Raw genomic sequence first — 13,195 nt, 5'->3', positions numbered from 1 at the left:
CAAAGGCAGGGGACGTGGAAACAATGCATCCAGGTCCACCACCACCAACAAGCAGTGACGTCTTGTCACTTCCCCCCGATCACACGACACCTGTCGGGGGGAGACTACAGCAGTTCCTGCCGGCGTGGAGATCCATCACCACGGACAGGTGGGTGAGGTCTCTTATCCAGTACGGGTACTGTCTAGAACTTACGTCCATTCCACCGGACATACCGCCAAGAAGCCGTGCTATGTCCGACGAGCACTTGACCTTGTTGCAGCAAGAAGTTCTGGTCATGCTGCAAAAAGGGGCAATAGAGCTCGTTCCATTGCAAGAACAGGGAACGGGGGTTTACTCCCTGTATTTTCTGATCCCCAAAAAGGACGGATCACTCAGGCCGATCCTGGACCTCAGGCCCCTGAACTGGTACATCAACTCGGAGCACTTCCATATGCTCACATTGCAGCAGGTGCTTCCCCTGCTTCAACAGGGGGACTTCCTAGCAACGCTGGATCTGAAGGATGCCTATTTTCATATTCCCCTGCATCCTTCCCACAGAAGGTATCTCAGATTCAAGATTTTAGACCAGCATTACCAGTTCAGAGTCCTGCCGTTCGGGGTCACCACGGCACCGAGAGTGTTTACAAAATGCCTAGCGACTGTGGCGGCGCATCTCCGTCGCCAGCACGTCCATGTCTTTCCATACCTAGACGATTGGCTTATTCAGGCAAAGACGGAACAGCAGTGCGTAGACCACGTGTCACGCACCATTCACCTCCTGCACGATCTGGGATTCTCTCTGAACTACCCAAAGTCCCATCTCCAGCCTGCCCACGTGCGACAGTATCTGGGCGCGACAATCAACACTCTGGCAGCCACTGCGCAGCCAAATTCAGTGAGAATCGCCAGTATCCAGGCGCTGATCCAACGATTCAGACCCCAACACTCGCTTCCAGCGAGGGTGTTCATGCAGTTGATAGGCATGATGGCCTCCTGCATCTCCATTGTCCCGCACGCGAGACTACATATGCGTCCGCTTCAGGAGTGCCTTGCACGTCAGTGGACTCAGGCTCATGGGCAACTGACAGACCTAGTGTTGGTGAGCGGTCGGGCGTACAACTCTCTGCATTGGTGGAATCCACAAAACCTTTGCAAGGGCCGACCATTCCAAGAGCCTGTCCCACAGATCATCCTGACGACGGACGCCTCTCTCCAGGGATGGGGAGCGCATGTACTCCACTACACTGTGCAGGGACTATGGACACTTCAGCAAAGGAAGATGCACATCAATGTGTTGGAACTGATGGCAATCTTCATGGCCCTAAAGGCGTTCAAAGTACATCTGTGCAACAAGGTCGTGTTGATCCGGACGGACAACATGACGGCCATGTACTACATCCAGAAGCAGGGAGGTACACACTCTCCACAGCTGTCTCATCTGGCTCAGAGCATGTGGAAGTGGGCCATTCAGAGGAACATCTTCCTCATGGCAGAGCATCTCCCGGGCAAGGACAATCAAATGGCAGATCTGCTCAGCAGGCACAGCCATCAGATGCACGAGTGGGAGATACATCCATCAGTACTCCAACCGTACTTCCAAAGGTGGGGTCATCCAGAGATAGACCTGTTCGCCACAAAGGAGGACGCAAAATGCCAAAGCTTCGCCGCCAGATTCCCACACCCCCAATCACAGGGCAATGCGATGTGGATGAACTGGTCAGGCAGATTTGCGTACGCTTTTCCCCCAGCACCTCTGATACCGCTGGTGGCACGCAAGCTCAGGCAACACTCGATGACGCTCATCCTGGTTGCTCCAACGTGGGCTCGCCAACCATGGTACACCACGTTTCTGGAACTCTCCGTGGTACCGCATCAGAGGCTTCATCTCACTCCCAGCCTTCTGACGCAGAGCCATGGCGACATTCAGCACCCAGATCCGCAACAGCTCAACCTGGCGATCTGGCTCCTGAAGTCCTAGAGTTTGGCTACCTCAATCTTCCTCCCGATTGCATGGACATCATTCGGGAGGCAAGGAAGCCCACTACTAGAGCTTGTTATGCGGCTAAATGGAAGAGGTTTGTCATCTACTGTGTTAACCACGACATTGACCCGCTAGATGCTTCCATTCAGAACATCATCTGTTACCTTTTTCACCTGTATCGATGTAATCTAGCGTACTCTTCCATCCGCATTCACCTGTCTGCTATGGCAGCATACCTCCAGAATAGGCAGCACCTGTCACTCTTTAAGGTCCCTGCTATCAAGGCCTTTCTGGAAGGACTCAAAAGGGTCATTCCACCAAGGACCCCACCAGCTCCAGAATGGAACCTCAATGTGGTTCTTACAAGGCTGATGGGTCCTCCCTTTGAGCCACTGCACTCTTGTGAGCTCCAGTTTTTGACTTGGAAGGTGGCGTTCTTAGTAGCAATTACGTCGCTGCGGAGGGTGAGCGAGCTGCAGGCGCTCACCATCCAGGAACCTTTCTTCCAAATACATGCTAACAAGGTGGTGCTCCGCACTAACCCAAAATTCTTACCCAAAGTAGTCTCACAGTTCCACATGAACCAAACAATTGAATTGCCAGTGTTTTTCCAAAACCCAGAGACGCTGGCGGAGCGTATGCTCCACACTCTTGATGTGAAAAGGGCCTTGATGTACTATGTGGACAGGACAAAAGATTTCCGCAAAACCAAACAACTCTTTGTTGCTTTTGCCACACATCACAAGGGAAATGCGATCTCCAAAGCGGGGATTGCTAGATGGATAGTAAAGTGCATTCAGATCTGTTACGCTAAAGCTAAGCGCACTCTCACTATCCCACCAAGGGCCCACTCCACTAGGAAGCTGGGGGCCTCTATGGCCTTCCTAGGTAACATTCCCTTAGAAGACATCTGTAGAGCAGCCACATGGTCTACCACACATACCTTCACTAAGCACTACTGTGTAGACGTGCATTCCAGACAGCAGGCAGCTGTTGGTCAGGCTGTTCTAAAAACGCTTTTTCAAACTGCTGCAGCTGGCACGGGCGGCCGCCGTTAATGGAGGGACTGCTATGTATTCTATGCACAGATATGAATTCAGCAGCCCACATGCCTCGAACTGCAAATGCTACTTACCAGTATGCATCTGTTCTTGGCATGTAGGGCTGCTGACATTCATATCGCCCACCCTCCTCCCCGGCGCCTGTAGCAGCTGCAGTATTTATTCATATACACATATGCTCATAGCATGGTCATCACTCACTTTCTTCACTCCATCTCTGCCAATGGCTAAAAACAATCTGGGGATGGAGGCGATGCCCATGCGCACTGTAGTCCAGGGGAGGAGCCACCTATCTCGTGATACTTCGAAGACTCTTCCAGGACAACAATGTGCAATCATCCGGACCCAACACTAGGTGGCGGACTATGCACAGATATGAATGTCAGCAGCCCTACATGCCAAGAACAGATGCATACTGGTAAGTAGCATTTGCAACTCTAAAAGTGGAATGCGAAATACTAGCAGGTAAGTAACAAGATCCAGAGGCTTTAGGATCGCTAGGACTACACTACTGATTCTTCAGGTTAGGAGCAGGAGGCCTAGGGAGATCGGGTGCAGAGTGTGCACTCTCACGCGGGATGCAGGACAAAGTCTATGGATGCTAGTAATCACAAAGTTACAGTTATCGGACGAATCCGACTAGATAGACTGAAAACGACAAAGGATCTGGACACTTAGATAGTGAACCTACGTTGGAGCACCGAAATGCTCAGGTTACCTAGCCCAGGGGCTGCAGCTGCATAGGGTTCAAAAGACGTCGGGAATCCTCGCTGAAGTCTATGGAGCCTGAAAGAAGAAGTTGCTGGCAGGCGACCAGTGAAGATGTCCGGAGTGATCCAAGCCTGGATCGAAGATGGAGACGACCTGAAAGCAGAGGGGACTCAGTTCTTAATCACTAGCCAGTGACTAGGTGGGCACCAGGATGGCACCGGATGAAGTCACCTCGACCAGGTGAGTGGGCGGCGCTGGACTCTGCTGTCTCTCGGACCAGGAGGCGTTGTCGGCGCCCAGGATGGAGGTGCGAGCTGTCCCACTAAGGTGTCTGCTGTCGGCGATGCTGGACCCAGGATTGGGGCAACAAACCTTGGCAAAGTCAAGCCCACGCGGTGGAGACAAGATGGCGTCTGGAGTGGACCAGGAGGGTCCGGGCTGCTCCTCTCTTGGAAGGGAGCAAGGGCCAGTCTGGAGCAACCAGACCAGCAGTGTAATCGTCGTGGTTCGTCGTCAGGAGGGCCACTAGCCAGCAGGCAAGTGACCAGACAACGCGGTGAGCAGCAAAGAGCAGAAGGGCCCCACGCAGATCTCGTGGATGCTGGGGGGCTGGACTTCGGTGCTGGAGCTGCTCAGGGTTAGGGCTTCTCAAACCCCAAAGCCCTCACTCGAGGATCCCTCTGCGGTCGTGCTGGATAAGCGTCGTGCAGATTTGAAGATGGCCGGTCCCTTCAGGTCTCGTCACACCCACGAATCTCAGCTGGGCTGATGATGCAGGTAGAGGTCAGAGATGCCAGGGAATCCGGGTCTCGTCGAGCTGGGCAGTCTTGATCCGGAGGATGGACGTGCAGCAAACCGCATGCGCTTAGATGGTGCCCGCTGGTGCAGGGTGGCTACTCCTTAGCCACAAGGGAGAGTCTTCAGAAATGTTCAAGAAATGTTCAAGAGTTCTTTCGTGGAAAGTAGTCAAGATTCAGAATTATCTAATTTGGGAAGGGGGCCCGCTCCTACCTTTATACTAAAGAAAGGGGCTGGCACGCGACTAGGTACTGCCCATGGGTGGGACCAGGAGGGGGGTGGTTACACCCCTCTCCCTTGTCCGGACTTTCCCCAGCTCAGGGGCTGGTGTGCCCCTGGAAGTGGTTCAAACCGGCAGATGCATAGTGAGCACCGGGGTGCCACTTGCAGTCACCTTCCTCTCAGCCCTGCCTACCTGGGATACACAAAACCCTGTCTGGGATGGTGCTAGCACCGCCCCTGACAGGAAACCCTTTGTCCAAGCTCTCCTCGCTGGAAGGACTCCCAGCAGCAGGAGGTCAGACTTGTGTCTGTGGTGGCAGCATCCATTTTGTGATGCTGAGGCTCGAGTTAACTTTAACCGGGGTTCACAGTTACAACATGTCTTGTCCCTCTAGAAGGGTGGAATGCTAACCCCGTCGCCAGAATTGGCGAGGGGTTAGTATTCCAATTCGTATGACACCTTACTCGACATGTTTTGATAAAGCGATACCAAAGATAGCAAATAACCGCGAGGATTATAATGCATTTAAGAGTATATGGTACGCGTTATCATGGAACAGCTATTAGGACTTGGTTCCGCAAGCTGCAGACGGGCTCAGCTCATGCCAGAGCACCATCTCACATAATTCCAAGCACTCTGCCTTCAGGATTGTTAAGGCCTGCCATAGGAGTGACTGATAGGAATACATGTGTCCATTTTTAGGGTTAGATATAGGAATACTATATCTAAAGCAAAGGGTGATTACACCACCTTGCCCCAGCTGTTGTGCAGCCAGTTGTGTCAGATATGGATGGCCAGCCAGGGGTGGCATAATTCATGCTGCAGCCCCTGGTAGGCCCTGTGTACACCTATGCCCTGGGTACCTAAGGTACACTGTACAGGGACTGATAAGGTGACTCAGTATCCAACTAGATATGTACCTAAGGTACATGGAATCCATTTTACAGAGAGAGCAGTAGGCCTGGGGCCCTGAATAGCAGGGTCCCAGGTCAACTAAGTCGAAAAACCAGCAAAACACCAGGCAAAAAGTTGGGGGTAACCATAGTCAGATATCCACCTTCCTACACGTGGGACCGGCCATCTTGAAAGCAGCAGCACTTTGCTCCAGCACGACTTCCGAGGCATCCTCGTCCAAGTGCTTTGGGGACTGAGAAGCCCCGACCCCGAGCAGCTCCTGCACCGAAGATCAGCCCTCCAGCATCCATGAGATCTGCGTGGGGCCCTTCTGCCTGTTCGCTGCTCGACGCGTTGTCTGGTCACTTGCCGGCTCGCTGGTGACCTCCTAGACGACGAACTCAGACAACCTCACTGCTGTTCTGGTTGCTCCAGACTGGCCCTTGCTCCCTTCCAAAAGAGGAGCACCCCGGACCCTCCTGGTCCACTCCAGACGCCGTTTCCACTCACCGCGTGGGTTGCCTTTGCCAAGGCCTGTTGAACCCGAATCCGGAGACGACACCGCCGACAGCGAGAGCCTGCGTGTGACAGCTCGTGCCTCCATCCTGGTCGTCAAAGACACCACCTGGTCCATGTGGCTGCAGAGACAAGCGTCCACCTTCACCTGATCGCGACGACGACATCTGGTTCCACTCCTGGTTCCACTCCAGTCACTGGCTAGTGACTTTGAACATTGTCCCCTCTGCTTTCAGGTTCTTCTCTTCACTGATCCACCCTTGGATCACACCGGACATCTTCCTCCTGACCGCCTGCAGCATCTTTTCCTCCAGGCTCCATAGACTTCAACGCCGGAACCCGACACGACTTGGCACCTATGCACCCGCAGCCTGTGGGTGAGGTAACACAAGCATTTCGGTGCTCAAGGGTAGCTTGAGTCTCCTAGTGTCCAGTTCCACAGTCGTTTTAGTCCTATCTAGTCAGGGACGTCCGTACTCACCTTTTTCCTAAAACTGTACTGTCCATAGACGTTTGTACGCATCTTGCATGTGAGTTCACACTCTGCACACACGCTCCGTGGGCCTCCTATTACTTACCTCAAGTTAGTATAGCGTGGTCCCAGCGATCCTACAGCCTCTAGACAGCTCCATTCCTATTATTGACTTTCACATTCCACTTACTTAGTATATGGTTTGTCGTGCCCCTAGGGCACCATTGTAAATAGTGCAACTTAAACGTATTTTTCCTAAGAGTTTGTCATGTGCTTAGCCCTCTGATCTCATAAAGAGTTCAGAAGTGTATGTTAGTTAATAAATACTTGTTTATTTTCATAACAACCTGTGTGGTGTCCTTTCACTTGGTATTCAAGGGGTTATATGTGGTAAAACAGCTGGCTTCACATGCTAAAAGAGTTTAGCCTAAAGACTGCTTTGTCCATGCTACCATTAGGATAGCTGGTCTATAAGGTTGACTTACAACCAATCACCATAAGGGTTGTTTGGACTGATACAAGGTGATCACTAGAACTAGTGAACATCCTATATCAGGCCAACTTCTCACATTTATGACATTACTTTCTTTATATACCGGGGACTCCCACCCCGACGACTGGGAATGATTCAGGCATGTGAATCTATGAAAGATACCAATACTGGATAACTGCAGTTACAGGTAAGTAACGCATTTCTTCTTAGCCTAGCTTGCTGGCGTGCAGCCCAAGAGACGAGGACCCAACGCTCAAAAGTTGCAACCAAGTCTGCTGGACTCTGGAGTGTTGTCTGAGTGCAGCTTGGTTGCCTAGAAAGAGAGCTAATGCAAAAAGAAGGGAACCGAGTGGTGACTGGAATGTTGCTGACTGGGAGAAGGCTTTGTGGGACATCTACCTCTGTGGCTTGAATCGCCTCACCAGAACTGCATCCTGTATCCTTTACATTAGGACCACTCCATAGAAGGCAATGGCAAGGGGCCATTGATGCTGGAACTGGACTGAACACTGCTTTACTTAAGGTGTCAACATGTCTTTTGGACCTTGCTGGTCCCCTTGTCTCGCTCTCTATTGGAGTTGATTACCCAAAGTAACTCTAAGTAACAGCATTCCACTCTGACAAAGTTTTTCGGAAACATTTGATTTTGTGTTTCTTGTAAAACAGTCAGGTGGATCTTTTCAATTTTGAAGTCTATAAATTCATAAAAATATACTATATTTTTATTAAAATAGTGTTTTATTTCTGGAGTTTTTTTTTGATTTCTCCAATTGTTTTAGTTCTGTTTAAATGATTTACACTTGTTCCTTTGTGTAAGCTTAACTGCTCAGAGCCACAGCTACCCAGGGTTGATCTAAAGTTTAACAAACTAAACTTGAATGTTCCTAAATGGGTTGGTGGTATATTACGCAGTGATATCACACACCCATAATATATAATACAACTAATTTCCTCTTACAAGAGTTGAAGCATTTTGTGTGCTGGGTCTCCAAGTCTATTGGACAATTTCTTTAATGCATCCCTTTTTGATTTGGCTCCTTCACAACTTTTCACTTGGTAGTTGTTTGTTAATGAAATTATTCTTCTGCCTTATGAACCACTTTTGCATTGTAGTGCCTGCTGAAGGACATTTGATGTCAATGCTATCTCCATTAGAGATGGTTCTTATGTGCAATGTGGCTCTGGCTTTGAAGCATATCTGCATTCCATTTTTAAGACTGGCCTTCTTCCTTGCATTGATTCTTTTGAATTTTCTTAAACTTCACTAAGTTCATTTTTGCTTTCCATTCTAACATGTCCAGGAGTCTTCGTGGCTTAGTCCCAGCAGTCTCCAGTCCATGTTTCAGGCCAACCATAGCTCAAAGCAGCCATCCTTTGACAGCAGCCAGGCTAGCAAGATGAAGAAGCGACCTGTGATGCTTCATGCTGACCCCAGCATTTTGGGTATGAATACGTTTGGTTTTATTTTATAGTGTGCTACTTGCCAGGTGAATATGCGTACTTGTGAATGCCACACTATTCAAATTGATTAGAAGATTTCGGTAATTGGCCAGTTGAGCTTTTACTCACAACTGTATTCAGGGGACAGGAAACTAAGTAAGGTTAATGTGCATGATAGGATCAGAATAGTCAAGTTGCAACATTGGAGGGTACTTTCTTAGTGTCCGGGGATAGTTAAAATATGACAGCGCAGTATTAGGTCGTGCACAGTTTTTTCAAAATGTTATCTTAGTAGTTTAACACACTTCCATTATTCCCAGTTGTCCAGAATAGACTAGACATTGACCAATGGTACCATTGCAGTTTATTAATATACACTGAATAAAACTGAAATCAGCCAAAGAATATATACACCTGCTCCACCTCATTATGTGACCAGAACTCTAGCCAATAAGGTCAAGATTCAGTTAGGGTAACCCCTACTTGATCCCATCCTGCCTCCCCTCTACCATATTCTTGCACATTCTCTAATTGGGGATCTTCTGCAGTATTCTGTGCTTCAACAATTTAACTCAGAATTAGTTCTGTCTTTTTCTGATTTGATTCAAATCTGTAGAAGTTTGTAGCAGTGCTTCTGTACACCATCAGGTGATTCCATGCTGTTCTTCACTGACTCATACCACCCCTGAAGCAATAGAGCCAAGCAGCCACACCTGAAGTTTTAACTTGAATCAGAGTTCCTCTCCCGACTTTCTTGGTCTTCCGGTGACTCCAAACTTTTCCATAGTGTTAAGAAACAATGTCCCTGCCGAAATCAACAGGATTTTCATTGTGTTGGGACTGCAGGAAAGCATTTGTTAGTCATAGACCCCACAAAAGGTGTATCTTTGGTACATGGGTTTCAGTAAGACTCCAAGTAGATTACCAATCCGTTGATAACTTCTCTGATGTACTAGAACATAATTCCGGGCACAAAGGTGGAGTTATACATTGACAAACACCAGAAGTAATCGTGGGTTTCACCCAAATCCTACTACTGCTCCAAGTTGAAACCCTGTTCACCAGGCCGTTTATGCGACCGCTCCACTTCCTTTTGAATTTGTTGATTAAGTGGAAGTCCAAACCTAAAAAGGCGGAGCAGGGCTCTACCCCATCCGGCCGTTCTGACATCAAAGAGAAGGCTTCATGCTATGCTTAATTTGAGTCAGTTGTTTCTAGTGCTCGGCACCAGCACTTTGACAGTCTGGCATATGGTGGCACTGTTTAATTTAAAGAGCATAACAAAAATATATTTAGTAATCCAATTTACAAAAAAATTGAATATTGCCTGCCTCCCGAGCCATTTTTATAGCTTTGGGGTCTTGGAATTGTGTAACTTGTAGGAGTGTGATGGTTTGTAGTTGTGTAAGTACTGTTTGCAGCGCTGGCAGGTGCAATGGGTGGTGCAAGCTGCTGCGGCCTCCTGATGAGAGCCCTGGCACTTCGGTTTCTTTTCCAAATTATGCACTGGCTTCAGGGTGTCCAGATGTAAGCCTCACTCCCTTGAACTGGCTAGCAACGAAACCGATTCCTCACCTTGTCTCTTTTCCTGGGTCATCATCCACCCAGCTGTATATGGTAGCCTTAAAAATTGCCATGCTGCTAATTTTCAGTGTGCTTCTGGCTCTCTCTAATGGGCCTTCCGGACTCCTAGAACCGGAAGGGTCTCCAATTGGATTTCTCCCCTGTGGATTTCTCAAGGGTGCCATATATCACCATTATCAGCCTTGTAAGGACGCTGGTACAGACTTCCAATCCACGCAGGTATGTGGTGCTGGTAGAGGTGGATGAACCTGTGCTGACATGTTGGATCCTGAAAAAACATCTGCACGACCAAAGTCGTTCTATGAGATTGCTAAAGCTCACCCAGTTGTCATGCAATTTGACGGTAACCCTGGGCATCTACCACTTAGCAGCAATCAGCAGCACATCTCCATTATCTTTTAGTTTCTGACTCGGATTCTGTGCTAAAGCAGGGTGCAATCCTATGATATTGATTATGGTAATGACTTCAGCTTGCTCCTCTCATTCTAGTGATGATGCCATATACCTTTATTTAGAGAACACCGGTGTGCTGGACACCTCCCATGACCCACAGCTTGACTTCTCTTGGAAGAAAGTGCCTCATTTGCAGTGGTGTTTCGAAGGGCAACGGAGGTACTTGAATTACAGCTGCCCTCCGTTTTTGACAAATTGTGAAGCAAGGGTCAGCAAAATTTGAGCCCTTACTTACATTCAGTGATGTCCTCACAGATACTCTCACTAGCAGGTCGAAATCATGTGCCTTCCTGCCTATTGGGCAGTAGGCGCCAAACTCCGGTGTCCGGTGATCTGATTTTCAAGGAAACCTTGTCTGGAGAGTCTCCTTATACAGGCCTTGAACAGCAAAGTGAACTGTAATTCATTTCCAACCTATCCACCAAATAAAGGATAGAAACAGATTGATGCCTTTGGCAAACATGTATCTTCTTATGCCAGTCGGACACTGCCATCTGAAAATGCAATCTGTATGTTGTATTTCTATAGCATGATTCCAGCCAAAATGCAGCAGAGTGCTGTGCAGAAAAGCATGAAGTCAATGAGTAACCGAGGTAACTGGTTTGTTGTCTGTACATGCTCTGTAATGTAGTGCTGTTTAAAGAGGTTTTCTGATGGATAGATCTGCCAGTGTATTCCTCACCTTGTGAATATCCCCCTGCGTCAGCAACATTCGGAAATTCTTTTGTAGCTCTTTACGCTGACGACGTCACACTAGGCGGCGATCTATGCACAGATATGAATGTCAGCAGCCCTACATGTCAAGAACAGATGCATACTGGTAAGTAGCATATTCCTTACCTTCAGTGTTTTCTTGTTTCTTTGTCTCCTGTCGAGATGTCCTTGAAGAAGACCGGATTTAAGCCGTTCGGAGAATGATGTCATTCACGGACCGCATGAAGATAGTGTATGGTGCCTGTCCTTGGACCATGATGTCCAAGGGTGTCCATGCTGCAAGAAAATGAACCCCAAGGCCCTTCGTGAAAGAGAGGCGAAGCTTCTGGTTGCAAGATGAAGGGTAAAAAAGACAGGAAGAGCTCGTAGTCGCGCTCGAGACGGTCGAGGTCCTGCTCGAGGTCGCCTTAGAGGTAGTCTTCGGGGCATGCTTCTAAGTCGAAAAAGAAGCATAACAAGAGGAAGCACGGATCTCGACACCATTAAGAGAAGGATTCGGATTCGAGGCCGAAGTCTCCAGGTTGAGGACATTGAAAGGATTATGTATCTCCTTCCCCGGTTGTTCTGGATCCCGAAGGTGAGGCTTCGCCCATGGAGTCGCCGGAGCCTTAACCGGCTCCGAGTCGAATCCCTCTCCGGCGCAGTCTCAAACTCCCACTCGAGAGGAGGATGAGGCTCCCTTGCCTGAGGTTTTGTCGACTCCGGCTCACCATCCTGAGGAACAAGTAGACTCTAATCCGGTGCCTCCTCGGGAGCAGCCTGTGGGTTCATACCCTCCATTTCCGGGCCCGGGACATGACCCTACACCAGAGGTCTTCAAACTGTGGGGCGCGTGGATGGGTTCCCAGGGGGGCGCGAATGCCCCTGTAATTGCATGTAAATGAAGATGGCCTGGAAGTGCGTTTATTTGCTGCATTTCCAGGCTGTCTTCATTTACTTCGAGCCCTTGTGAGACCAGTGATCAGCATGCCATGGGGGCGGAGGTCAGGAAATGTACTGGCAGGGTCAAAAAGTTTGCTAAAATCAAGACATTCATGTATTTTTAACAACTGGCTGTTTTTATTATGATGCATAAACATCAATAATGTTAAAAGCACCTGATGCCACGTTCCTTGCCCCAGCAATTTTCAAAGTATCAATAAAAATGCCAGGATAACTCCAGTGATTTATGTTCTTTCTGGGGAGAGACGGAGCTTTGTCTGGAAGTGGACGTTTCTTTTGACTCATAGCGCAGAAGGTTAATATGCCTGCTGCACAGAACATGTCCGATTCAGATCACAAAGTACATACACTATAAATAGGTCAATGGGTTATGGTTTTTCTCAGATTTTTTTGTTACTTGCAGTTGTTAAAATACTAATATATAGCTGAGTGCTATTAACTGTCATCAAAGAGCTGCATGCAAACTGCAAGGAATATATTACAGCTACATATTTTTTTGCTTATCCTAGTATTGCAAAAAGCGTTCATTTGGGTATAAATCAAGTCTTCTTATTAAAGAAAACCGCTCACAATGGTGTTACATTTTAAATTATCCAGTATTATGGGTATCTTTCATAGATTCACATGCCTGAATCATTCCCCGTCGTAGGGGTGGGAGTCCCCGGTATATAAAGAAAGTAATGTCATAAAGACATATACATAATGTAGGAAGGTACCTCCTGACTATGGTTGCCCCCAACTTTTTGCCCTGTGTTTTAGCTGGTTTTTGACATAGTCGACCTGGGATCCTGCCAATCAGGACCCCAGGCCTACTGCTCTCTCTTTAAAATGGATTCCATGTACCCTAGGTACATTTCCAATTGGTACTGGGCCACCCTATCAGACCCTGTAACTCAGGGCATGGGTGTACCCAGGGCTGCCAGGGGCTGCAGC

At 48.5% G+C, this 13,195-nt stretch overlaps 1 protein-coding gene across 2 annotated transcripts in view; it reads left to right on the top strand.

The window, feature by feature from the left end:
• The window catches only part of GIGYF1 (GRB10 interacting GYF protein 1), a 1,483,862-nt gene that overhangs the window by 1,382,736 nt on the left and 87,931 nt on the right, over positions 1-13,195 (top strand). For both annotated transcript variants that reach the window (XM_086946110.1, XM_086946109.1), the window contains one exon: positions 8,431-8,572. In XM_086946110.1, the coding sequence (XP_086802236.1) occupies positions 8,431-8,572 (142 nt within the window). The remainder of the gene's footprint in view (positions 1-8,430; positions 8,573-13,195) is intronic.

The sequence above is a fragment of the Lissotriton vulgaris genome, chromosome 12 (genome assembly GCF_964263255.1).
Source record: "Lissotriton vulgaris chromosome 12, aLisVul1.2, whole genome shotgun sequence".
NCBI lineage: Eukaryota > Metazoa > Chordata > Amphibia > Caudata > Salamandridae > Lissotriton > Lissotriton vulgaris.
Note: the sequence above shows the minus strand (reverse complement) of the source record. Positions and strands in the feature narration are given on the sequence as shown.